Raw genomic sequence first — 25,239 nt, forward strand, 5'->3', positions numbered from 1 at the left:
TATCGTTTCAATCATGACCGGAGTTGTTACCGCCTTCATAATTGCGATGTCGAATACATGAGGTCTCGATCTGCCCGTTCGATGAACGAAGGTGGGCACCTCGGGGCCTATGACGACTAACCGGTGTGCTCGTCAGTATAGCAACCTGCCATTTGCAATTCTCAGATTGCTATTCCAAGACTCGTGCTTAGCGTTGAAGTCACCCATGAGTATCATGGGCCCATCCCAATTTTCTAGCACGGCATCTAGATCTGCGTCGGGTACCGCTGAGTTTGGTTTATTATAAGCCGAAATCAGCCGATACACCGTGCTTAGATGCTCCACATGTACACAAGTCTGCTCCATCACGTTAGTGTGGAGGTCGACCCGCGTGTGTATATGGCGTCTGTGGACTAAAGTTGTGGTTCCGCCGCTGGCAGGACGTCCGGGTCGTATTGGCCTATCCGTTCTGTACGTAAAGTAATTCCGAATGGTCAGTTGTTTGTTCGCGTTCAGACACGTCTCAGACAATCACGTCGATTAGTAGATTCTCAGCCAGACGGCAAAGTTCTGCCGTCTTGCCTACTACTGAATTGGCGTTCCACTGTAGCAGTCTGAGAGTTTGCCTAACCGTTTCCCTTCCGTTCCTTGTCGTTAGCTTTTTAACTGAAATTGTCTCGTAACTGAGCGAGGTCAGCTCCTCTTTTACTTCTTCGGGATGCCCCGGATAACCACTTTGAGCTCGCTATCTTTTGGGAGCTGGAAGGAGTAAATGGCGACTCCCTTGGAATTCAGAAAACTCTACACTTCTCTGAAGTCGCCTTCGCTGCTTAGCTGCAGCCTTACAAAGAGCCTGGTACTTTTGGCTGACAGGCGCCCTCTTATAATGGCGGAGATTGCTCTCGCCAGCGTTGGCCACTCCTTAAGGCAGTCCAACATGTTTGTTTATAACACCAACAAACACTCCCTTGGTAGTATAAACAATACAGTCAAATAAATCGTAAAAACTGTTTATGAAGCCAACAATCTCAAGAAAGCTTAAAGACTAAAATATAGGTTTAGCACCTATAGTGTAAAAATTATGTTTGTCTGACTATTGTTACCATCTTTATTTCTTTCTACTGGCCCAGTTTAAAAACAATTGAGCTATGACCGTAATAGAAATAACAATTAGTAGCGCGTGAAAATGTCATGCCATGCCATGCCTGACCGTAATTCGGACATCGACGTGCTACATATTTATTTTAACGAAGACGATATAGATGAAATTATTGTGAACCTTGCAAGGAAAGAAATCAGCTGATCCGGAAGCTTGAACGATGAACTACAACTTATTTTGTATTTTAGAAGAGATTTGGAGGCCTTACTAATAGTATTTTGAGATACAAATAATTTAAGTAGAAATAAGTGCCAAGAAAAATATAGATTGAGTAGAGTGAGTGAACGAACCAACAAATTGTTACCATTCACTAAGATTGCCATCCTTTATACCGTTCATTCGTGTACGAATTATCAAATAAAGGTTATGTGTACCATTACACGTGAATTCAATGTGTATATTTTATCAAGTTATGACATTTATTGAGATGGATTAACTTGCAGTTCTGTATTTTGATTACTGTTTAATTAGTAGATAATTCTGTGGATCTTTCCAGATTTTTGCTGTTTTTACAGAAGTGATTATTTAACTATAGCAGCGGATAATTCAAATGTTCTGTGCTTTAAGGGCAGCAATTACATGCGACAGCGACTCTTATTATCGGTTGTCAGTGGTAAGGCTATTAGAATTACCGATAAGAACTCGGGATGATGAACCTGGTTTAAAAGGTAAGATTTGAGTAGCTTTAAGTATAAAATTCGAATATTTTCTAAAGGTAGTATTAAGACTAAAAATGCTTAACTTTCGTCAAGAAAGTCGAGCTTTAATTACCTTTTTTGTCAACTGATTTAATTTACTTCGTAAGGTCAAAACTTGTGAGGTAAGAATACAGTGTAAAAATCTACCCTTGTGTATAATACTAAGTCTGGCATGTATGTATATATATTCAAGCCCAGATGAAGTTAGTCTTTCTACCGCACAGATCGGGGTTGTATTTATTAAATGACTTATTTATTATATGCTATTACTTAAATTATAATTTATTGAAGCTTATATGTCAAATATACAGGATTTTTAAAAAAATATACAAAGATTTATTAGAAAATTAATAAGAAAATGAAAAAAACATTTGTTCTGTCTGTGTCTCTTAGGTCTTGTCACACGGTTGAAGTTGTTATACGATATGGTTTCAAAATCATGAAGAATCTTAAGGCAAGAACTATATTTACATCACTTTGCTGTAATAACTTATGTATAGGTTTTTTCAGATTGGTAGAAATTTTTCTTTGAATATTGGCTATGGCTGTACACCATTTTTAACCATATTCTGCTGTAAGCTTTCACTGTAACAACCGTTTCCTCGATTGAATAAGGTATTTTAGATATACACAACTGCAAAGAACAGAACTACTATATTTAATCATGAACAGTTTATGCTGACAACATTAGAAAAAAGTAGTAACAAACAACCAATAGTAGTAGCAGGATTAAAGGTGATACTCAAATAACTGCAGTTTGAGCTGGCTTAGTTCAGTTTTCAGTTGTTCACTTGGTATAATATCAGTGTTGATGGAAGTTTGTGCATCTTATCACTGGACAGTGCTTTCTGTATTTAAATTCTTTAAACTTTTATCTTTTGTAAATACTATTGAATTTTTTTAATGATCTTCTTTCAGAATATGAAGTAAATTTACTGCGACTCTTAGATAAAATGTCAAATGGAACGTGGCTAGAAGTTAATGAGACTGGTACAGCATTTTCTTTTACACCAGGATCTTTGATTGGTGGTTCTCTTATTCATGAATGTTGTCGACTACGTGGTATAGGTTATTATTTAGAAGTAATTTTAGCATTAGCACCTTTTTGTAAAAAATCTCTCAATATTACACTTAGAGGGGTTACTAATAATCAAGTAAGTTTATTTTTTAAGATATTTCTATATATTTATGTATATATATTGCTTTACTGAAATTAATCTTTTTTAACATTTATGTTATTTCTCTGTACTGTTAAATTATATTTAAATTCTATTAAATAAAAGATATGTCTTATCTCAATATTCTGTACTAGGTGGTTTATTTAATAGAATGTAAATATAGATAATATTATTATGTATTTAAAGTATTAAAATTACATAAGTATTGTCAAACATACGTATTGTAACACTTCCCAAAACGTATGTTCTTATATATTTGTTATTAGGATAATCATATGAACTATTGTGTTACATCCATGTTAAACACAATTTTTTTGTGTGGTGCTCCCCTAAATAACTGCTAATTGTGTATTTTTTACAGCATTTTAGTGTAAATTTAAGCCAGAATTTACTGTTTGCTTGATCGACTATAATCTTTGTGATAACCAACCATCAATTGCAAAATTTTTAAAAACAGTCATCGCAATTTATGTTTATTCTTTTTTTTTCAATTCAACCTCAATTCAGTTGAGAATTTAATGGAGCTTTTCTCCTTCTTGAAGTTCTTGATCTGAAGGGATTACAGTTTTTTCTTTTGCATTTGGAATATTTTTCCCTTTTGGAGAGAGTAAATTATTCTCACAGAATTTTCTAATAAAGACCTATGTAAATTTTTGGGTCTCTCACCTTCTTAAAGTGTATATAAAATTCACACTTTATTGGAATTAATATTATCATATCTGCGATAGTAATATTTTGTTTGTTTTACAAGCAGTAAGAAATTACCAGAGAATATTAAGTATAAAATTCGCAAGAATATTTTTGTAATTATTAAGAAAGATGACACGTATTCAAAAGTCAATAATCGTGACATAAATTGTTGTTTTGCTCCACATTGATTGCAAATATACAAAAGAAATTATTGCCTTATTGTAGTTTTTAATGTATAAAGACTTTAAAATGATTATCAAAAAATACATATTCGGCGAGAGTAATGTTTGAATTTGTATCAGTATTCTCTTGTTTTTACATTTTAAATTGCCAAATTTAATATTTAATGAGGTTAAATTAGACCTTAATGAGCGTTAGGTTATGTTGATATTGTACAGAATCATTAGTTACCTAATTCTAACCATGAATTTCTTGATTTCTTAATTTCAATAAAATTGCGACAATTTCAGTTATTGATAGATTGTAATGAAACATTAACATGATTAAATTACAAGAAAACTAAATTAAACGAAACCCTTTGTATAATAATAAATTTACAATTAGCACAGTAAAAATGACAATATAAGCTAAGGTTATTCACTTTCGAATGGATAAAATCATGAATAGTTTGCTAAATATGGAAGTTTAGTTAAATATGAAAATAATTTTTAGTAAGTATTAATGAGAGAATCAGTTTTTTATACACTATAAAATCAAAAGGTCCATGCTTAGATTTAGGATCATGAATTTCATTAGAACAAATTACAAAAAATTAAATATATGGCTCTTTTAACCTTCTTTTCTTAATTTTTTTTCAATGAGCAATAGAAATTTCTTTTGGCGACTTAAAATCTGTACCAGTTTTCATTTTGTTTCTTACTTGGTCTTTCTTTGAAAACATGACAACTAGTTGTTTACAACTTTCTTGTTTCTCAGTGGTTTAAAATCAATCTTTATTTCCTTTTCCAAAACAAATACACTGTTACAAAAAGTACAAACATTGTCATTCTTACAATAGGATCAAAAAACTTACTGCATAAAGCTGTACACATTTTCATCATCACCTGCTATTTGACCATTCAATAAAACTAGATTAAAGTCATAAAAAAAGAACAACAAAGTTTCCTCATTATTTAACTCTATCTGTAAAGAGTTTCTATTAACTCTTTCCAAGTGATGAATATTAAAAATAATATTCTCTAGGATAACGTGTTGTATCACAGAGTTTTTATTAAAATTCCCCATTATCAAGAAGTTCTACTTTTCACACTTAATTAAATATATTGCTTGAGAATCCAAATTCAATTCTATGATATCATTATCAGCAAAATCTAAATACTTTATCATATTTATTTCCTTTTATGATTCTGTAATTAGTGCCTCCACTTGCCTGCCTGAATGAAGAAGTTTAACAGCAGAATACTGAATTACTTCATAGGTTGAAAATTTATTTTTTAACTTTGAAATGTCTTTCGTCATAAATAAAATTTTCAAATTATAAACAGATTTGTGGTTAACTAAAAGAATTTCTGTAGTTTAACTAAAATACCCGGTAAATTAAAAAAGATAATTAATATAAATGTACTTCTATTCATTGATACTTTCAGTGTTAGGTTTATCATTAATTCTAGACTGATTTACTAGAAGATACTGATCTACTTCAGAATGAAAAAAAGTTGATAATTTTCATGACCGGCCATCTGTTTTAGCAGAAATTCTTTTACTTTTCCTAAATTTTTTTCCATATTCCAATTTCCTAAATAACATTTTTATTGAAGAAATCATTGCAGAGTTCATTGTAATGATAGAATTTTTCATCTATAAAGATTCGTTTATTCTGGGATTCAGGGTATAGTATGCTTTCTGTAAATACTTCCTCTTTCAAATAAAGTTTTTAGATTGATTCACTTTTTGTTATAAAATGTAGAGATACAAATTTTACTACCCTTAAGCTTTCCACAGTTGTGCAGAACTGTAATTTTCTTTTAAATAGTTACAAGAGCCAATGAAAAAAATTGATTCTCTTACCTGATTCAATCTTATTACAGAATTAATTTCTGATCTTTTATGCAGACTATCATAAACTTATTACATAAATCTAATTTTTTTCCTTTTTACTTTTCACAATTATCCACATTTTTGCAATTCTGTAAAATATTGTATTGTCTCCCTCTTCATCGAATCAATTTAATGAATGAATTTAATTTTTTTTTTTTTATAATTCTAACTGGAATTTTTTAATTTTCCATGTTCAAATCAACTAGCCTTTTGTTTTGTTCTTGGAGTAGACAATAATTACTTAAAGTAGTGTTTTCTGTTTTGATTTCCACTTTTAATTTTTCCAATAATAATGATAACTGTTGAGGTTCACTGACATTTTCAACAAATCAAACAAAATAGTATAATTGGGCATTAAAGTAAATTAAATAATTTAATGATGAAAATGTTTCTTCAACATTAAATGAACAAAGAGTGAAATTCAATAAGAATAAAGGTACTTGCGATATATGCCAAATAGTTAGGCAGTTTATCATAAAAAAAGTAGGAAAGTAAACAATGATAACAGTAAACAGCCCTATTTCATGTACGTCATGGTAATACAGCCCAACTGGCCTGTAGCCAATTTATTCCGGTGTACGACATGTATAGCATGTAATTTTTTTTTCATAACTAACCTAAATATATTCATTTTGTTAAATAAAATACTACTTACTGGCTTAAATTGCTTTACAAAAACACGGATGATAAAGAAACAGATGAGCGAGCATACACTTTAATACAAAATGAACTTAAAAAGTCACTTATATTTCACTGAAAAACACAAAACTTCATTGAGGAAACTAAGCATGTCCAACTTCAACCAGATGTAAACTTAATTCTTAACTCTATACATCCTATACTGTAACTCCTGCATTCTTAACTCTGTTTACACATCCTATACTGTAACTCCTGCATTTGCCCCAAAATTATTTAGTAAAAAATTCTGGAAATAACATTTCATAAGCTTCAAATCATATAAGTTTTAATTTATATAAAAATCATACCGTTTTTGTAAAATTGTTTAATAGGAAAGGCATCTGTTTCTCCTGCTACTGTTCTGTAAGTACTAAATGGCTTATTTAGGAAATCTAACTGCCACCATTATAAGCCTGCCAGTATCAGCTAAAAATTCTGCCAAATTTACAATTCAAAATATTTCATTTTTACAACCTGTATTATATAAATAAAACTTTCATTAAAGTAGATTATTACATTAATATCATATTTGTCTATCTTATATATATATATATATATATATATATATATATATATATATATAGTAGCATGCAAATTAATCTGAACACAATGAATTTTTTGTTTATATCAAAAAGTGTGGTCACTACTTGACCCCACACACACACATTCTTTAATTGTCTGTGTAATTTGACATTATTGTTCTTTGTTTATTTAGCAGTTTTCATTTTATAGATAGTCTTTTGTAGAAGTTAATTTCATTTTTACTTCCTTCTAAGAAGTAAAGGAGGAAGTATTGTCATCTTGAAAAATTTCGGTGTCCAGATCTCAATGGATATATCTAGTTTCGGTCTGACGTCGTACGTACATACATACATTATGTATCTCGCATAACTCAAAATCAATTAGCCATAAGTTGTTGAAATTTTGGATTTAGGACTGCAGTTGAAACATCTAGTTGTGCATCTCCCACTTTGATTGAGTTACTGGAACAAAAGTGTCTAAAAAAAACCCAAAATCCAAAAAATTTAGATTTTGGACTTTTTTTAACACCAGTAATAAGCCATCATTGAAAGCTTTTCAAAAATATATCATACATAAGTGGTACTTATTTTCATTGATTCCAGAGTTATAGCCAAATAAAATTTTAATTAATGAAATATTTGGACCTTACATGGGGAAGGCACATCGGTTCACATCAAATTTCATCTCCTTTTTTAACCTTTTTTTTAAATTTAAATATATTAATTTATTAATAATTATTGATCTTTGATTGTAAAAAAAGTTTTGCAATAAATAATAATTCAATAGTAACAATAAAAAAAAAAAAAAAAATGAAAAAAATCAGAAGTTGTTAGAGAAATAAAATTTTATGTTCTTCTCATTTTAATTCAAAAATTTTTACAGAGGTTAATAAATCAATTTATTTAAATTAAAAAAAAAGTTAAAAAATAATATGTGTATATGAAGTTGGATTGGAACTGATGTGTGCATGGTTACGGTTCTGACATGTTCTCACTTACACCACATAACTACTAGAGCAATGTAAAACAAAATTAATTTATAAACTAATATAAAATGCTGATACAGACACCACAAAAAAATTTGATGCAGTGTGATATCCATCAAAATGCAATTGTGTAACTGTCTACATTATTAAAGAGTTGGAAGATCATATCTCGCTTTCAAATGAAATAAATTTAAATGAAGTACAGCAAAAAATGTGTATATGTAATTTAATAGGCATACAAGGAAGTCATGTGGTGCCCACATCAGTTTTTTTATTACACAATCGTATTTTTTGTTCTGTTATCTTGAATATATAATAACAGACATAACTCCTAGAAAGCATTCAAAAGTTGTTTCTCTTTCTGCGTATACCAGTATGGCATGACAAATAGCTTCTGAATGTGATTTTGGACTAGGGACAGTGAATGGTATTTTTAAATAATTTAAAGAAACTGGTTCCTTTTCACCTCAAAGGGAAGGCGAATGAGGCTGTAAAAGGAAAACTACACCAAGACGGATAAGTTATTAGTGAGAAAAAGTAAACTTAATTCAAAATTGTCTACTGTGGACTTAAATCAAGAACTAGCAGCCAGTGAAACAGATTTACATGTGACAGCTGCTTGATGCCAACGTTCTGCAGCTGGACAGAAAGCTTGTCAGCCAGCTAAAAATTGCTTTTAACACTACAAAGTGCAAATAAAGGCTCTTGTGAGCTAAAGCACATGCTAACTGAATCAAAGAAGACTGGAAAGATGTTGTGTTTTCTGATGAGTCATATTTTTATTACAGGGGCAAAGGGTTCCATACCATTATTGTAGAAAAGCATCAGATGAAAATACATATACTGGCTCATATCCAACAATCAGTTAAACATCCCCAGAAAAAAATTTTTGGAGTTGTTTCACAACTGAATACCCTCAGATGTGGGTTGTGACACAACTTCAAAACAAATTTCTACTAGGCAATGAAGTGCTCCAACAAGATCTGGTGCCATACGATACTGCTGAAAAAGTGGAAAAATATTTTGAAGAATGAAACATTAAAGTGCTCCCATGGACTGATAACATAAACCCAGTTGAAAATATTTGAGCAATAGTTAAAAAATGACTAAAGAATTTTACCCCAAAAATGATCTCATTAAAGCAATATTATCAGTATGGTTTCGTGATGAAGAAATCAAACAAGTGTGTAGTACAGTATTAAATAGATGACAAAATATGTTTATGAAGTGATGAAGAATAAAGGAGGGCATTTTAATTACTAGATACTCAAATTGTACACGTATGATTTTTTTTTAAAACCAAACCGATACAGTTAAACACTGTTGCAACATAAATTTTGTATTTGCATTACAAAAGTTTACATACTTACCATATTTTTACAAAAGATAATCGAAATGAGCCCTGTGCAGCAGCAATTCACTTTTGTGCTCTAGTGATCATATAAAACATTTTTGTTAGTACCATCGATTTCTTGTTGAAAATTTGCCTTGAGTTCATCAGTATTATGGGGATTTGATTCATAAATTTTATCCTTCAAACAGTCCGGAAAGAAAAAATCATAACTAGACGAATTGGGAATTGTGAAGGCTACCACTCTCTGCAGACAGATTGTTCTTCTGCAAGAGCTACATGAATCATTTGATATTTGAGATGTTGCTCCATCTTCTGGGAGAAGCCTCTTTTTCATGATTTGTTAACTGTGCATAGAATTCTTTGAAAATTGTATTGGACAATTATGTATTGACAGTCTGGTTTGGGACTTCTGCTTGTGGGGGTGACTGCGCTGCTGGGGTATGTTAACCCGTACGGCCGGGGGCGTGGCTTCCCTCCACCAATGGCGGTTGTGATCATGACTTGGTAATGCCACACGAGACACCATAATGCGACCGGGTGGGGGTGCGGGGTTTTTCCCTGGCCCCTGCGTGGACCAGAATGGGGTTGCATTCCCCTTGTTAGGTGACCTAAATTGGTCGACTTAATTGGGTTTAGGTCTGAATGTCTATGTTGCGTAAGACATAATTTTGATTGGTATAAGTGTAGCACTGATTTAACTTTAAACTCCTCGTTCATTTTCTGAAGCATTCACAGTCACGAATGGTGCTGTCAGATTTTGATTAGGCAAGGGGTTTGCGCTTCCACAGTTTCGTCGGTTAGTTTGAGGGAATCATGTTAGGTTGGATGTGAAGATGTCCGTTTGAGGCCTATGTGAAGGCGAAATCCGATTTGTATTTTACTGATGCAAATATCTGCTGATGCATTTACATTGGTGCGTTCTGACCAATGACTTTGTGATGTAATCAGTTAGCTCCCTATAGGGTTGGGATGACAATCTGGTTAAAAAATATTGACACCCCACTATATGATTTCCAGATACAGCACTTCAACAGACACAGATTTTCTCATCTTGAAATGAAATTTTACTTAATGATGTTTTGGTTCAAACATCTGGTAAGGATTTTCAGTCATCCAGTACTGGTGTGCAAATTTACTTGCCCAAATAAATGAAACCATGTCTCATCAGGCGTAAATAGAGTATCGGTATATATTCATTGTCAATGTTTTTGAATTTTACGACAAGATGTGTATTTTACATCTCTTTGTTTTGAGAACTTGCATAATAGATTTTTTTTGAACCAACAGAAATTCTCTTTGAATATTGGCTATAGCCTCTGGACCCCTAATGGAAGCTGCCCTATTTTGTTTTGCATTCTAAACCGACCCATTGTGTAATATTTGTTAACCAAATTATGTATGCTACTCTGCTGGGATACTGGCATTTGGAAGTTATTTTATGAATATTTGACACATTTCTTAAAAAGATCCAGAGTGTACATAAGCTTCCACTATAATAATCATTGAATAAGCTTTTAGAAGAATACAACTGCAGAAGAAACTCCACTGCACTGAAGCATGAGTAGTTAACAATTGATAATAGTAGACAAGAGAAGTAACATTCTTAATCAGTAGTGGCAGTAGTAATAGCAGCTACGCTAGCAGCGTTTTAGATGACACTCAAATTACTGCAGTTTGAACCAATTTTGTGTGGTTTTAAGTTGCTCATCCAGTGTGTATTTATATATATATATATATATATATACACACATACACACATAATTGATAATGTTGTTTCTGTTTTATATAGAAAGACCCTTCAGTAGATGCATTTAAAAATGGAGCTTTAGCAGTTTTACGAAGGTTTATGGTTGTTGATCCAGGTCTTGAATTGATTATCAAAAAGAGAGGAATGGAACCTCAGGGTGGTGGAGAAGTCACCTTAAATTGTCCTAACATCAAACAGTTGAAACCAATTATGGTATGGGTTTCATAATCATAATCAGTTTATGTTTACTTAATTGTACGTTTTTACTTCAATATCATAAAGAAAAAACATAGTTATTTTATAAATCTCTTACATTTAGCCATTCTGATTTATAGCTATTTAAAATTTTTAGTTTGACTAACATTATTTATCAGGCTGATGTTTTTTATAATTTTCATTATTATTCTCTTGACATGACACAACATGTTGTCATCTAGCAATATTATTGATTCAAACAAGACTTGTGTTTGAAGCCAGCTTTTTGTAGTTGACAAGTTATATTGCATTTCAACAAGAGAAATAATAATGAAAATAAGAAAATCAAAACCCATAATATTCATATAATATTTAAAAAATATCTCAAAATAAATTTTACAAAAAGATCTTAGCGTATGATTATGTTTTAGTGTTCTGCTTATACAACACCTAGCTTGTAAATAAAGTATCAGATTTTATGTTACTAGAATATTATTACAATCACATAAACAAATTTGTCAATAGAGTGAAGGCATCAAGGCCTTTGTCAATAGACAGCATCAAGGTGCTAATAGAATTAAAATTTAAAACACAAGTGCTCTAGCTTGATCTCAACATCAACCTTCTATTTAGAAAGTCAAGTGTTAATCCTTTGTATATCCTGATATACAACACTAGCCCTAATGTAGATCAACTCCAGCTTGGTCTAGTGGTAAATTCTTCATTGTAAATCAGCTTTCGAAGTTGAGAGTTCTAAGGTTCAAATTCTAGTAAAAGAAGTTACTTTTATACAGATTTGAGTACTAGATCGTGGATATTGGTGTTCTTCGGTGGTTGGGTTTCAGTTAATCACACATCTCAGGAATGATCAACCCGAGACTTACAAGATTGCACTTCATTTACAGTCATATATATCATTCTCATTCATCCTCTGAAGTAATACCTTATAATGGTTCCGGAGGCTAACATAAAGAGAATCGTAATAGAGGCAGTAAGGAAGACTCAGATATAAGAAAATAAGACTATATATTTCTACTTATGATATATGTAGTTAAAGATTAACAAGATAAAGTGATCGATCTTCATAAGAGAAATCCAGTAACTGAAAAGTGGTTGGGAATAAATATAAACAAAACTGCATATACAGTTGGAAGTAAATATGGAAACAATATTCTAACAGGGAAAGAGAGAGGGTATAGGAAATTTTTTTTGCCTCAGTCATTTGACTGGTTTGATGCAGCTCTCAAGATTCCCTATCTAGTGCTAGTCGTTACATTTCCGTATATCCCCTACATCCTACATCCCTAACAATTTATTTTACATATTCCAATCGTTGCCTTCCTGCACAATTTATTCCTTCTACCTGACTCTCTAATATTAAAGTGACTATTCCAGGATGCCTCAATATGTTGCCTAAAAAATCTGTATTCTTTTAACTATATTTTTCCAATTGCTTCTTTTGTCATCGATTTGCCGCAACACCTCTTCATTTGTCACTTTATCCACCCATCTGATTTTTTAACGTTCTCCTATAGCACCCCATTTCAAAAGCTTCTTTTCTTCTCAGATACTCCAATCGTCGAAGTTTCACTTCCATATAAAGCGATGCTCCAAACATATACTTTCAAAAATCTTTTCCTGGCATTTAAATTAATTTTTGATGTAAACAAAGTATATTTCTGACTCAAAGCTTGTTTCTCCTGTACTTTTCGGCATTATGTCGCATGTATATTTTTTATGCATGGCTAGTTACGCTAATTGGTCTGTATTCTTCACATTTATCTGCTCCTGCTTTCTTTGGTATCATGACTATAACAATCTTTTTGAAGTCTGACGGAACTTCCCCTTTTTCATAAATATTACACACAGTTTATATAATCTATCAATCGCTTCCTCACCTGCACTGCGCAGTAATTCTACAGGTATTCCATCTATTCCAGAAGCCTTTCTGCCATTCAAATCTTTTAATGCTCTCTTAAATTCAGATCTAGTATTGTATCTCCCCCTTTCATCCTCTTCGACACTCTTCTTCCTCTATAACACCATTTTCCTCCTCAAAAATCTTCTTACCTCCTCTTCATCAAGCATCTCTAAATTCCACCGATTCATCTGACACCTTTTCTTCAGGTTTTTAAACCCCAATCTACATTTCATTATCACTAGATTATGATCGCTATAATATATGCTCCAGGGTAAGTTTTGCAGTCGACGCGTTGATTTCTAAATCTTTGCTTAGCCATGATATAATCTATCTGATACCTTACAGTATCACCTGGCTTTTTCCATGTGTATATTCTTCTATTATGATTTTTAAACTGGGTGTTGGCAATTACTAAATTATATTCCATGCAAAACTCTGTAAGTCGGTCCCCTCTTTCATTCCTTTTGCCCAGCCCGTATTCACCCACTATATTTCCTTCTTTGCCTTTTCCAATGCTTGCATTCCAGTCTCCAACTATTATTCAATTTTCATCGTTTAATTGCTTCGTCAATTTCTTTGTATACACGGTCAATCTCATAATCATCATGGGCGCTTGTAGGCATATAGATGTTAACAATCGTTGTCGGTTTAGGTTTCAATTTTATCCTTATTACAATGATTCTATCGTTATGCAATTTCAAATACTCTACTCTCTTCCCTATCTTCTTGTTCATTATGAAACCGACTCCTGCCTGTCCAGAGCTACATTTTCTTGGAAAAAAAGCTGCTGTAGTTTTCCATTGCTCTCAGCTGCACAGTACTCAGAGGACTGAGTGATGTTGATATGGCCGTTTAAGTCATCCTGACCTATGCCCGTAACAACTACTGTAAGAGCTGCTGCCCTCTTTCAGGAATCATTCCTTAGTCTGGCTCTCAACAGATACCGCTCCGATATGGTTGCACCTTTGGTCCAGCTACTCTGTATCACTGAGGAAAAGTTAATAGGAAAGTTAAGGATATTAATTATTTAGGGAAATTATTTTTGAGGAACATATGAAAATGAATGCACAAATGAAAAGGGTTTTGCTATGTAATAATCTTAGTTACTTACTGAAGTGGAAGAATGTGTAAAGCAAATGTAATAAAATGTAGTAAAGTGGAAAAAATATCCAGTGATAATTTCTTGATGAGTACTAATAAAAGGGAATGAGAGAAAATTAATAAATTCTGTGAATATGAAACTGGGAGGGATGATATTTCCATTTTACAGAAAATAAAAAAGAACAGGAAATATAAGCTCTACAGTTACATTGGATTCTATATTACAAAGGTATGATTAGATTTATATTTTAAGGATAAAAAAATGAGATGGGTATGCAATCTGATAAAAGTAAGAAGTGAGAGAATACTAGAAATACAGTGACTGTGATCAGTGGGAGATTGAAAAGGAGACAGATACAGATAGAAGATTTAAACAGACAGAAGTCATCATGAACCCTTTATTGGAATGCAATTAAATCCGTCTTAAATTCACTAAAATAATAATAGACAAAAATTGAAAAATTAGATCCGAGATTAAAAATAACCTTTTAAAAAAACAAGCCCGATTAGAAAGATCCAGCACCAAGGGACTCTGTCCAGGCTCTGCGATAAAGTAGGGAGTAATAGACTCCTGCCAACTTTGCATTCCATTCCATTCCATTCCATTCCATTCCGAACCCTTTAAGGTTTGTTGTAATCAGGTATGTGCTTAATTTATTATATAACATTGTTGATTTTCTTTCATCCATTTCTGTTTTATGTGAAAGGTATATTTTCTATAAATTTATGAATTGAAGATATCCAGAATACATTTTTATAAAGAACTAATAAAAATCTAGAAATATTTCTAACTTTTATTCTAAAATGAAAATTTTAGATTCTGATTTTTTTTTATAACCTGTTTTTCAGCATTTTATTTATTCTAGAGCTGTTCAGCATAGCTCTTACTTTTTGTTTATTTTGTATGCTTATGTTTGGACTGTTAATTTGCATGTGTATGACAAGAATCAGTGTTAGTGTAGTAATTTTTAGTCTTTATTTATAAATGAATAAAATTTTCTTATTTTGATAATAGAATTCTGACCACCACCTGAAACTGTTGATCTTTTAATAATTGTTTTTCATTTACTTAAAATGTGGATTTTGGTCAACAAATATTAATTTTTTTTTACTAATAAATCGTCGTTTGGTATGTTGTTACAGTAGATCGTTACTTTGCCATTAATACTTTGGTTAATCAGCTGTAATAGGTTTTTCTTAGTGCGTTTTTTTTATGAAATGTATTTTAATATTCTTCTGTAGTTCAAATTAAAATACAAAACTATCTGTTAATTACAAAATCAGTCAGCCATGTGACTCCCTCCAGAGAAGGGAGCGCATTGCTTCCTCCAAAATAACTAGGGTCCCGGTAGGTGTATTCCTGCTAGCCCGAAAGCTTTAGCACCAAAAGGACTTCAGCGAACGTACTGAAGGGGAATCACTCTTTCAGTCATGCCTTGAAGGGGAGTACGAGGCTCAAAAGCCAGTCTCCCACAGTTAGACCCAGTAAATTATTTTCATGCTGGTCCGTAAATATAACTTAAAATTTACAACCGCCTCTAAATAACACCCAATAACCCGCCTGATAGTAGAAAGATAAAGCAGCAAGGGACATAGTCCAGTCTCTGTGATCTGTAGGGAGAAATAATTAAACTCCTGCCATTCTTGCGTTCCATAATCACGAAAGTGATATTTTTAATGGCTAATTCGATATTATGTAGCAGTTATATACATATAGTTTTTTATTTTATAATACAATAACATTGTAATATTTTAAAGATAAAATAGTTGTAAATCTTCATTATAGAATTACTTTATAAATTACTTTTATGTGATCTGTGAGTATTTTTTGAGTTTTCTTATGCACTACTTTCAAAGGTTTCTGTAATTTTTTTGACTTTGCAACAAACAAACAAACAATCACAAATTCTCCTTTAGATTCTTAAGATCATAAAATAACAGAAATAAACCATGTTAGTCTCTCTACAGCTGTTTCTTTATTACTTTTTAAATGATTTTCATGAAATATGAAATGAATTCTGATCTTACTTTGTAAATCTGCTTTTGGTTTTAGTTAATTGTTGTATAAAATAAAAAATATATCTGATGTAATTGTTGGTTGTTAGTTTTTCAACCACATTTTATAATTTTTTTTAAATAGTTAAATAGTTTTAGATTTGTATCAGTTGAATAAGAATTATAACAAAAAATTACAGCCTTTCTTCAAACAGATTTATAATTTACATTTTTTTTTTTAATCTTAACCATTTTATAATTAAAGTTAAATATAAATTTTTTGTCAACTTCAAAATGTTTTGTAGTTGTATATCAAAAAGTAGTCGTCTTCATTTCTTAAGTTTATTGATTTAAGTACATAATTAAATTGTGACAATTGAAAGATTTTTACTCTCTAAATTTTCTTTCATATATTCAAAATGTTTGAATTGCTGTAGTATAGTTTACATTAATTGAAAATACAAAAAATATATTTAACTCTTAGATAAGTATGTTCATATTCTTTGTGTTAAAAGATTATTTTCATTTCAAGTTAACGATAATTGAATTGTTAATTTTTACTTCCTATAATTTTTCATAATAATTTAATTACCAATGTAAGATGTTTTATTCATTTAATCTATGCAGGGAAAGAATTTGTAATATCACAGCCAAATTATATTTATATTATAATGTTTATTAATTATTTTTTATTTATATATTTTAGTTAAAGGATTGGGGAAAAATAAAACGTGTGCGAGGAACAATGTTTGCATTACGAGTTTCACCAGCACTTTCTAATCGTATGGTTGAAGCAGCAAAAGGAGTTTTCTTGCAGTTTATACCAGATGTTTTCTTTACGGTTGACCATCTTAAGGGCCAGTGTGCTGGAAAATCTCCAGGTAAATTTAATTATCTCATATTTATAAGAGTTACTTAATATAGGTATATTAAATTCATAAATAGAAAACTCAAAAACTATTAACAAAACAATAAAATGTAAAATTGGATGTTCATTTTCATTGCCAAACAGTTATCATCAGTAGATACTTGGGAATTAAAGTATTACAGAACTTCAAAGAAGCAGTCAGAAATGGGAAATGATAGAATTACAGAAATAGAAATGTTGTCGTTAAAAATATGAGGGTAGATCCAGAAATAAGGTTCCCATCAATGTTACAAATAGACAACATTGTTTATTCTAATAGAAATTTACATCATTGGAAAGAAGAAACTTTGCTCTATTTTTCTACATAATCGCCATCTTTTTCTACGCATTTTTGTAGATGATGCTCCAATTTCTGTATTCCAATGTTATAGAACTCCACCACCAACCCATTGAGGAAGCGTTTCACCTCTTCTTTGACTTCATCGTCACTCCGGAAGCATTGGCCACTCAAGTGTTCCTTTAACTTTGAGAACAAGTGATAATCACTAGGCACAAGGTCCGGACTGTAAGGTGGGTGGGGCATGTCAGTCCACCCAAAGTATGTTAAAAGTTCCTGGGTTTAATAGGAGATGTGAGGTCGGATGTTGTCGTGAATTAGTGTTACACCAGCTGTCAGTCATCCTCGCCGGCGGTTCTGGATAGCTTGCCTGAGTTTTCCTAGTGTTCCACAATAACTGAGTTGATTGTTGTCCCAGGTTCCATGAAATCGATCAGCAGTATACCCTTAAGAGCCCAAAAAACACTGGCCATGACTTTGCCAGGAGAAGGAGTTTGTTTGAACTTGTTTGCAACTGGGGACCCTGAGTGACGCCACTGCTTGGTTGAACAGACATACACTTGTCGCTATATACCTCTGTCAACTGACGATGAATATCGTCAGTTGGGATGGTTGGGATCTGTTGGGATGGAACGAGCTGCCAATGAAGTATGTATACTTCACATTTCTTTTTTTTTTACTATTCCTAATCACTATTAAATTGTTTCTATTAAATTTGTTCCACAAAGCATTTCTAGTGATTTCAATTGACTATGAAAAATTAACTGTGATAGATATTTTTCTTGTAAACCCCTTTACAAGAAAACTATTTATATTAGGCCCATCCTCTAGTATTTGTGTCTTCTAAATAGATATCGCATCAGTAACATGTTTAGGAAGGTTACAACTCTCCTAATCTTCTGAAAACCGCTTAATTAACATATTTGCTGTTACGCTGTTATTATACATGTGTAGTTTTTTTTTATTTAGATAATCCTGTAATACGTATACATATTTACATACTTATTTTAATAAAACAAAGTATTATAACAAGATATTGTTTATCTGCATCTTCTTTTTTTTCTTTTTTTTTTAACTTCCAGTTTATTATTAGGTTATTGTTAGGTATTACTTCAGATGAGATGAATGATTTGTAGCGTGTATAAAAATGCCATGCCTGACCAGGATTTGAACCCGGGACCTATCCTGGTCAGGCATCTGGAATGATTGAAGCGCAACCCCTATTATTGTATTGACAACAATATATTAACCACATTTTTGCCTTAGATGTGTTTTTTTATGGCAGAAGTTTTTTTTATTTTGCTTATATATATATATTTATTTTGTTGTGTGTGTGTTTGCACTGATGCAGCCTATATATTGCAACATATAAGATAATTTCCCATTATAATAAGTATAAAAAGCATACAAACAGCCCATAACAGCTTGCTTGTTTCTAAAATTGAATTGCATTCAAAAGAACGTTTTTAAACAAAATATTTTAAAATAGAAAATTAGTGTACTATAATAGAATTATGTCTGTATTATATGTATACTTTAAAATGTTTTTCTATTTCTTTCGTCGAGTATTTTTTACACCATAAAATATAATGTGTAGTGTAATAATATATTAATCATGTTTTGTTAAATATAGCAATTTGTTATTAAATTGTATTGCTTTCCCAGTTAATATAGCTAGAATAGTTATGGTTATCATGTCAAAAATAGAGTATAGAGTTTTTTGCATAAACTAGTTCATCTTAACTAAATAAAAAAAAAAAAATAAAAAAAAAAACATATGTGTGTTGCACTGCTTTTGGCCTCATATCTCAGGATTGACTGACCAATTTTCTTATTTTTAGGTAAAATATTTATGTATATAAGGCATTGACTATATTAATTTTTTTTAAATTCATTAAGGGTGATATAAAAAGCCAATTTTGATTTTCTTCATAGACATTTTAGAGAAAAGTATTGTCTTATTTGTTTCCTAAAATGCCTATATAAAATTCAAGAGATTAATTAAAAGAAAGCAACAAAACCAAGCCCCTAAAACTAAAAGAAAAATGAACCCCTACCCAACTAATCAAGAATGAAAATTACCAAAAAGCAACTGAAAAAATAGCAATCACAGATAAACTTGAAGATCTAGTCAACAACCTTAAACAAATCGCAGAAGAATTCGCCCCAATAAAATCCCATAAAAAACATCAATGTTGGACAGCAAGTATGATGAAAAAGTGGAAAAAAGACATCAAGCATGGCTATTTCACCAATCCCAAAAATCAGAAATATCCTTTCTAAATCTAGTAAAACAAAGAAAAGAGACCACCCAAACCCTAAGGAGAATAAAAAGACAATACCATAAAGACACACTGAAGTCAATAGAAGAAGAATTCAGTAAAACATAGTTGAGATACTACAAAACCTTTAAAAATCAGCTCTAAAAATACAAACCCCCAATATTATAATAAAGAATGAAAACTGTGAACTGGCCCATAACAATAAAGACAACACGGAAATCCATGTTGAAATAGTAATAAAAGTATTAAATATTTAGCTAGGAAAAACTAGCTAAATATTTCAACAAACTCCTAAATTGCAAAGAACCGACAGAACTCCTAAACTTCAAAACATCTTTTTTTCCGGCACCACCGTTAGGTATTGCTTCAGAGGCTGAAATTAATGACAAGTAGCATGTAAAAATTCCATGCCTGACAGGGATTCGAATCTGGGACAAACTTCAACACCTTTTTTTTCCTGTTTAGCCTTTCGGAATCGCCATCAGTTATTACTTCAGAGGATGATATATATGAGTATAAGTGAAGTACAGTCTTATAGGTCGACCAACCTATCATACCTCTTATAGGTCATACCATATCTCTTATAGGTCGAAGATTTGTGTAATTGAAACCCAACAACCAAAGAACAACGTTATCCACAATCTTGTATTCAAAACCCTATAAAAGTAACTGCCTTTTACTAGGATTTGAACATTAGAACTCTTGACTTGGAAATTAGCTGATTTGCGAAGATGCATTTACCACTAGACCAACCCGGAGGGTTAAACTTCAACACCTACACCCCAATAACAACACCACTAGAATACATCAACCCTCCCACAATAAAAGAAGTCTACCCAGCACTGGGTGAGATGAAGAATTACAAAGAAGTGGGAGAGCCAGCCTCCATGGCACGAGTGAATGACAGTGTATTATATTAGTGTGTTTGGAACAAAATGGTGATTGTGTAGAAAAATAAAGTAAATATGTAAGTATTTCAAACCAATATAATTTTTTTTCTGAAAATAATCAGCCTTACTTTTGAACCGTGCTTCATATTCTAATTTTAAAAATATTTTGAACAAAAGAAATACCTTAATCTAGCACTTAAAGAAAAACATATTTTAAATTATAGTGTAATTAATGAGCTGTTAAAATTTGGAAATGAAAGTTAGCTTGGAAAAACTATGTAACAAATTTAATTTTATTATTCATTCAGTTCACAATTATCAAGACGTAATTTAAATATAAACAGTAATTTATAGACAAAATAATAGGTTACACTAGAAATAGAATAATCAATTGGCTAAGAATTCACTTTTTTCTTACATGGCTGAAGATGCATGTTTGTCTATGTTATTTTAAGATAATTCTTTGAATATGTTTTTAAGAGGGCAGACTGTCTAATGATAATTCAAAGCTTGGACAGTGTCATGTAATAAAATTGTATTTTACAGAGGTTTAAATAAAAAGTATTAAATTAAACCTTCTCTATTTCCACAATCACAACAGTGCTATTTAAATTCAATTTGCCAGTTAAATAAAAAAAACAGTCGGTACTTACGTAGTAACGCCAACGCAGCTACAGCTTTATTTAAAAACAAAGTAGTCAATCGGATTTTGGTGGAAAATGGGCCGATATAGAGTTTAACATAAATAAATAAATAGTTATTTTATAAATATAATTTAACCAAACTTAACCTACGCTCGCTAAACCTTAACTAATTAACACCATAATTTTTTGAGTATTTATATAATAAATTCATTAATTATTGCAATTTGATTATTTAAATAATAAATAATTGTAATTACTGAATTTATTAAATAAATACTCAAAAAACTTACGGTGTTAATTAGTCAAGGTTAGCAAGCGTAGGTTAAGTTTGGTTAAATTATATTTATAAAATAAATAAATATAAATAATCATTTATATTCTGTTTTCCATTGAAATCCGATTGACTACTTTGTTTTTAAGTAAAGCTATAGCTGCGGTGGCGTTAATACGTAAGTACCGAACAGTTCATCAAAATAAGCACTTTAATAAAATTAACAAAAGATTTATGCCAAAAGCAAAATTTGTTGTTTTTCTTAATGTATACTTTGCAATCTGTTCAATTGTGAACAATTAGCAAACCCTTCTATGACCCAGTGAGATGAGAATGATATTTGCTGCATATAATTGAGGTGCAGTCTTGTACAGACTTAGGTTGACCATTCCTGAGACATGTGGTTAAAACAAAACTTAGCTTTCTTGATGTTTGAATAACAAATATTGAATTCTTTTTTTAACTGTTATTTAAATATGTATTCATCATTATATTTGCAAAGTAAAAAGTGATTTTATATGCATTATCTTTCACCTGGAAGGTTCTAGGTTCAGTCTCTTAGAATTCCAATATCTTAGGATTTTTTATGCACTTCAAATTTCACGTGTCGATTATCTGTGTACAAAGGGCTTCTTGTGAAAAATTACAAATATAATAGAATTAAATATAATGACTCATAATATATTTATTTTGTGTATAAAATATATTTATTTATAAAGTATTAAAGTAGCATTTAAGTATTTATTAAATTAAGATTAAAAGTGACAACTGAACTTTTCCGTACTTAAAAAATGTTATGAAGCCATGTAGTGCCAATTATTTATAACCTTCACCTTAACAAAGTTAAAAAAAAAAACTACTTGCAGGTTAAATGTTATGATATGTTCATATTAAATTTTATTAAGTAGTAGATTAACATAAAGGAATAAAATGTCAAAGAATAAATGTGTTGTTTAGATTAAATATAAATTAACAATATTTTATTGTTTAGTTATTTAGATTCTGGAGATTCTATGAAATATGGTTTAGGAAGGAAAAATAATATTGATGGATTCATCTTATGATCATACAATCTTCCTTACAGTATGTTATTTTAAAAAAATTTACTGTTGGTAACTTCTGCCTGTAAAAAATTACTGGTAGTCAGTTGTCTGGTAACCTCTGAAATTTAATTTTGTTGCTGAATTTTTTCTTTAAAAATCTTTTTCTTCTTGTTAACTTTGCTTAAATGATCTAACAAAAAAATAATGCTCTGTTAACTGCATAAAATCTAAGCAATATCTCTTGAAATTTTTTTTTTACAAGTGGTTTTACAAATTATCAAATATTTTATAAGTAATAGTTTAGTTATTTCAATTCTGATTTTTCTTTTAGAACTGATATGTTGATTTTCATAAAATTCATAGAAAAAAGTATATTATTTTAAAAATAGTCATTATTACATTGCAGAGAATTTATATGTTTAAATAAGATGTGATTTCACACTAGTTCAGGTGATATATGGTATCTCTTCCAAGAAGCCGGCAAATTGTCTTATGAGAAGCTTGCTGTGAATGTTATGCAATAGTTTTAGCACTTTATCCTCTCCATAATAAACAATATAACAGTTAGGATATTTTTTTTTATTGCTGTTGCTTAGTTATAGATAAAGAAGTACCATAATAATAATTATCTGACTATAAGTTGTTTTCCACATAAGTAGTGTTTCAAAATGCTTTTAATTTTACTTTATTGAAATTTAAAACTACAATATAAACATTGCAACATGGAATAATTATCAAATCAAACCCCATTAAAATTAGAATCCAATCCCATTATAAGAATAAATCCTTTATAATGATGAGTTTTCCTGGTTCATAAAATATCATTTATAGAGTGATTTTACTATAATATGTTTTAGTTGTCTCGTTAAGTTTAATCCGCCCAATCTTCTTGATTGCTGACCATATATTATTAGATTATCAAACAAAAATTACCTTGAATAAAGCTTTTTTCCAAGTGAAATACAAAGAATAAAAGATAGATTATATAAGTATAAAATCCGATTTAGTATTCCACATAGTTTTATAGAATGTAAACTATAAATTGGTATGCAATTGATATTTACTTATATATTTTTCGTAATCTTTTTATAAGGATTTAAAAACTTTAGTTATGTTCTTCAGTAATTTTTTTTTATAAGATTTTGTATCTGTGTAGAAGAATCTAATTTGTTAATGTAATAAATTATAATTGTTATTGTTAGCATCATTTACTGATATTAATGTTAAGAAGATATGTTTTTTTTTTTTTTCATTGTGGCACTTATTGTTTAATAAACTCAGAAAAAAGATAATCTGTATTTTAAAGATTATCTCTTCATAAAAATAAATAATTTTGCTTGTAAAAATTTATAAAAAAAACTATTTTACAGATTGTGAATGAAGTATTTTCCAAACTAGATTGTGATAGAGATGGTAGAATAAGTTTTAATGAGTTTCCAGCTGTTTCGTGGTGGTGTAGCAACCACACCTCCTTCACCGCAGCGTAATAATCCGTTACCATCTTCATCTTCACCACCACCATTTCATCCCCACCATTTAACTAGTCTTGATGTCAGCTCTTCTGGGTAATTATAACTTATATTTTTTTAGTAATAAATTTTTTAAATTGTTATTTAATTTACAAATCGGTAAGGCTTCCTTTTTACTTAACTATGTTGAAGCAATAGTTCCTGCCTTTGATGTGGAAGGTTGTGGGTTTAAATTCTGAGAAGGCTTGTAATTTTTCATCTCCTCAAAAACCCTTTTCTTGTCTTGAAAATAAAATTATAGTAAATGTAATCTGGCATCAATCTGTTTTTTTAAATGTAAATTAATAAATATACTGAGCAGTTAATCGTTAAGTTACTATAAAACTCATTATAAAATAAAACCAGAGGTTTAAATAAACTTAATTACATTACAGGATTAAAGTTAGAAAATTACAAATAAATCGCTTAGTAAATGTAGCTGAATTGAAAACCAGTTATTGAACTGAAATTTTTTCAATTCTGTAAATATTTATTTGAAATTTTGGATACTAAAAAATAATCTTTGAAGAATTATAAATTATAAACTTGATGGAAAAAATAAAGTTATAAACCATATTAAATCTTAGTTTTTTGTACTATTTTTTCAGTTTGAAGAAAACCTGTAGAAATTGTGGAAAATTGCACATAAAAAGTATACAATTTCTTGCCTGTTTTTGTGGTAGTACAATTTTGACATTCCATACTTTATTAATAGATTTAAAAAAATATAGCACATTGAAGAAGTTCCATGTCTTATTTTATATTTTAAAATTTGTCCTATATTTTTTTTAATATGGCTGCTATTTAAAAATAAATTGTTTTATTATCTCTTGATAAAATTTTTTTTTCTTTAGCTGCTTATAAAAAGAAAATTTTCTTTATATATGTTAATAATATTATGAAATGTTGCAATTGAGGACAAACCTGTTATGCTGTTGCAAACATTTCCTGTTTTTTTTTTTTTTTTTTTTTTTTTTTTGTATGTATATATGTATGTATTTTATATGTATCTATCTGTTATAATTCTGAAAGGTTTTCTTCAGTTCAGATGAAACTCAAGAAGAGTAGTGAAGAAAAGAATGATACTTAACATTTTATTCAAGAAAATTGATATATGTTCATAAGAAATAACTCTT

The 25,239-nt window shown here is 30.4% G+C and overlaps 1 protein-coding gene and 1 pseudogene across 1 annotated transcript; both read left to right on the forward strand.

The window, feature by feature from the left end:
- Positions 1–1,509: 1,509 nt before the first annotated feature.
- On the forward strand, positions 1,510–24,075 carry LOC142321428 (putative RNA 3'-terminal phosphate cyclase-like protein). Its single transcript, XM_075359499.1, has 5 exons — positions 1,510–1,806; positions 2,755–2,990; positions 11,091–11,261; positions 16,967–17,141; positions 23,966–24,075. The coding sequence occupies exons 1-5, from the start codon at positions 1,689–1,691 to the stop codon at positions 23,974–23,976; spliced, it is 711 nt and encodes a 236-aa protein (XP_075215614.1). The 5' UTR covers positions 1,510–1,688; the 3' UTR covers positions 23,977–24,075.
- LOC142320812 (uncharacterized) overlaps positions 23,984–25,239 on the forward strand; it is a 79,531-nt pseudogene continuing 78,275 nt past the window's right edge.

The sequence above is a fragment of the Lycorma delicatula genome, chromosome 3 (genome assembly GCF_047948215.1).
Source record: "Lycorma delicatula isolate Av1 chromosome 3, ASM4794821v1, whole genome shotgun sequence".
In the NCBI taxonomy this organism is placed as follows: domain Eukaryota; kingdom Metazoa; phylum Arthropoda; class Insecta; order Hemiptera; family Fulgoridae; genus Lycorma; species Lycorma delicatula.

Bases quoted from the DNA above. Each gene is read 5' to 3' on its own strand.
- LOC142321428 (XM_075359499.1), top strand. From the start codon at position 1,689: ATGTTCTGTGCTTTAAGGGCAGCAATTACATGCGACAGCGACTCTTAT. The intron at 1,807-2,754 runs GTAAGATTTGAG...ATCTTCTTTCAG, and splicing joins TGATGAACCTGGTTTAAAAG to AATATGAAGTAAATTTACTG. The intron at 2,991-11,090 runs GTAAGTTTATTT...TGTTTTATATAG, and splicing joins GAGGGGTTACTAATAATCAA to AAAGACCCTTCAGTAGATGC.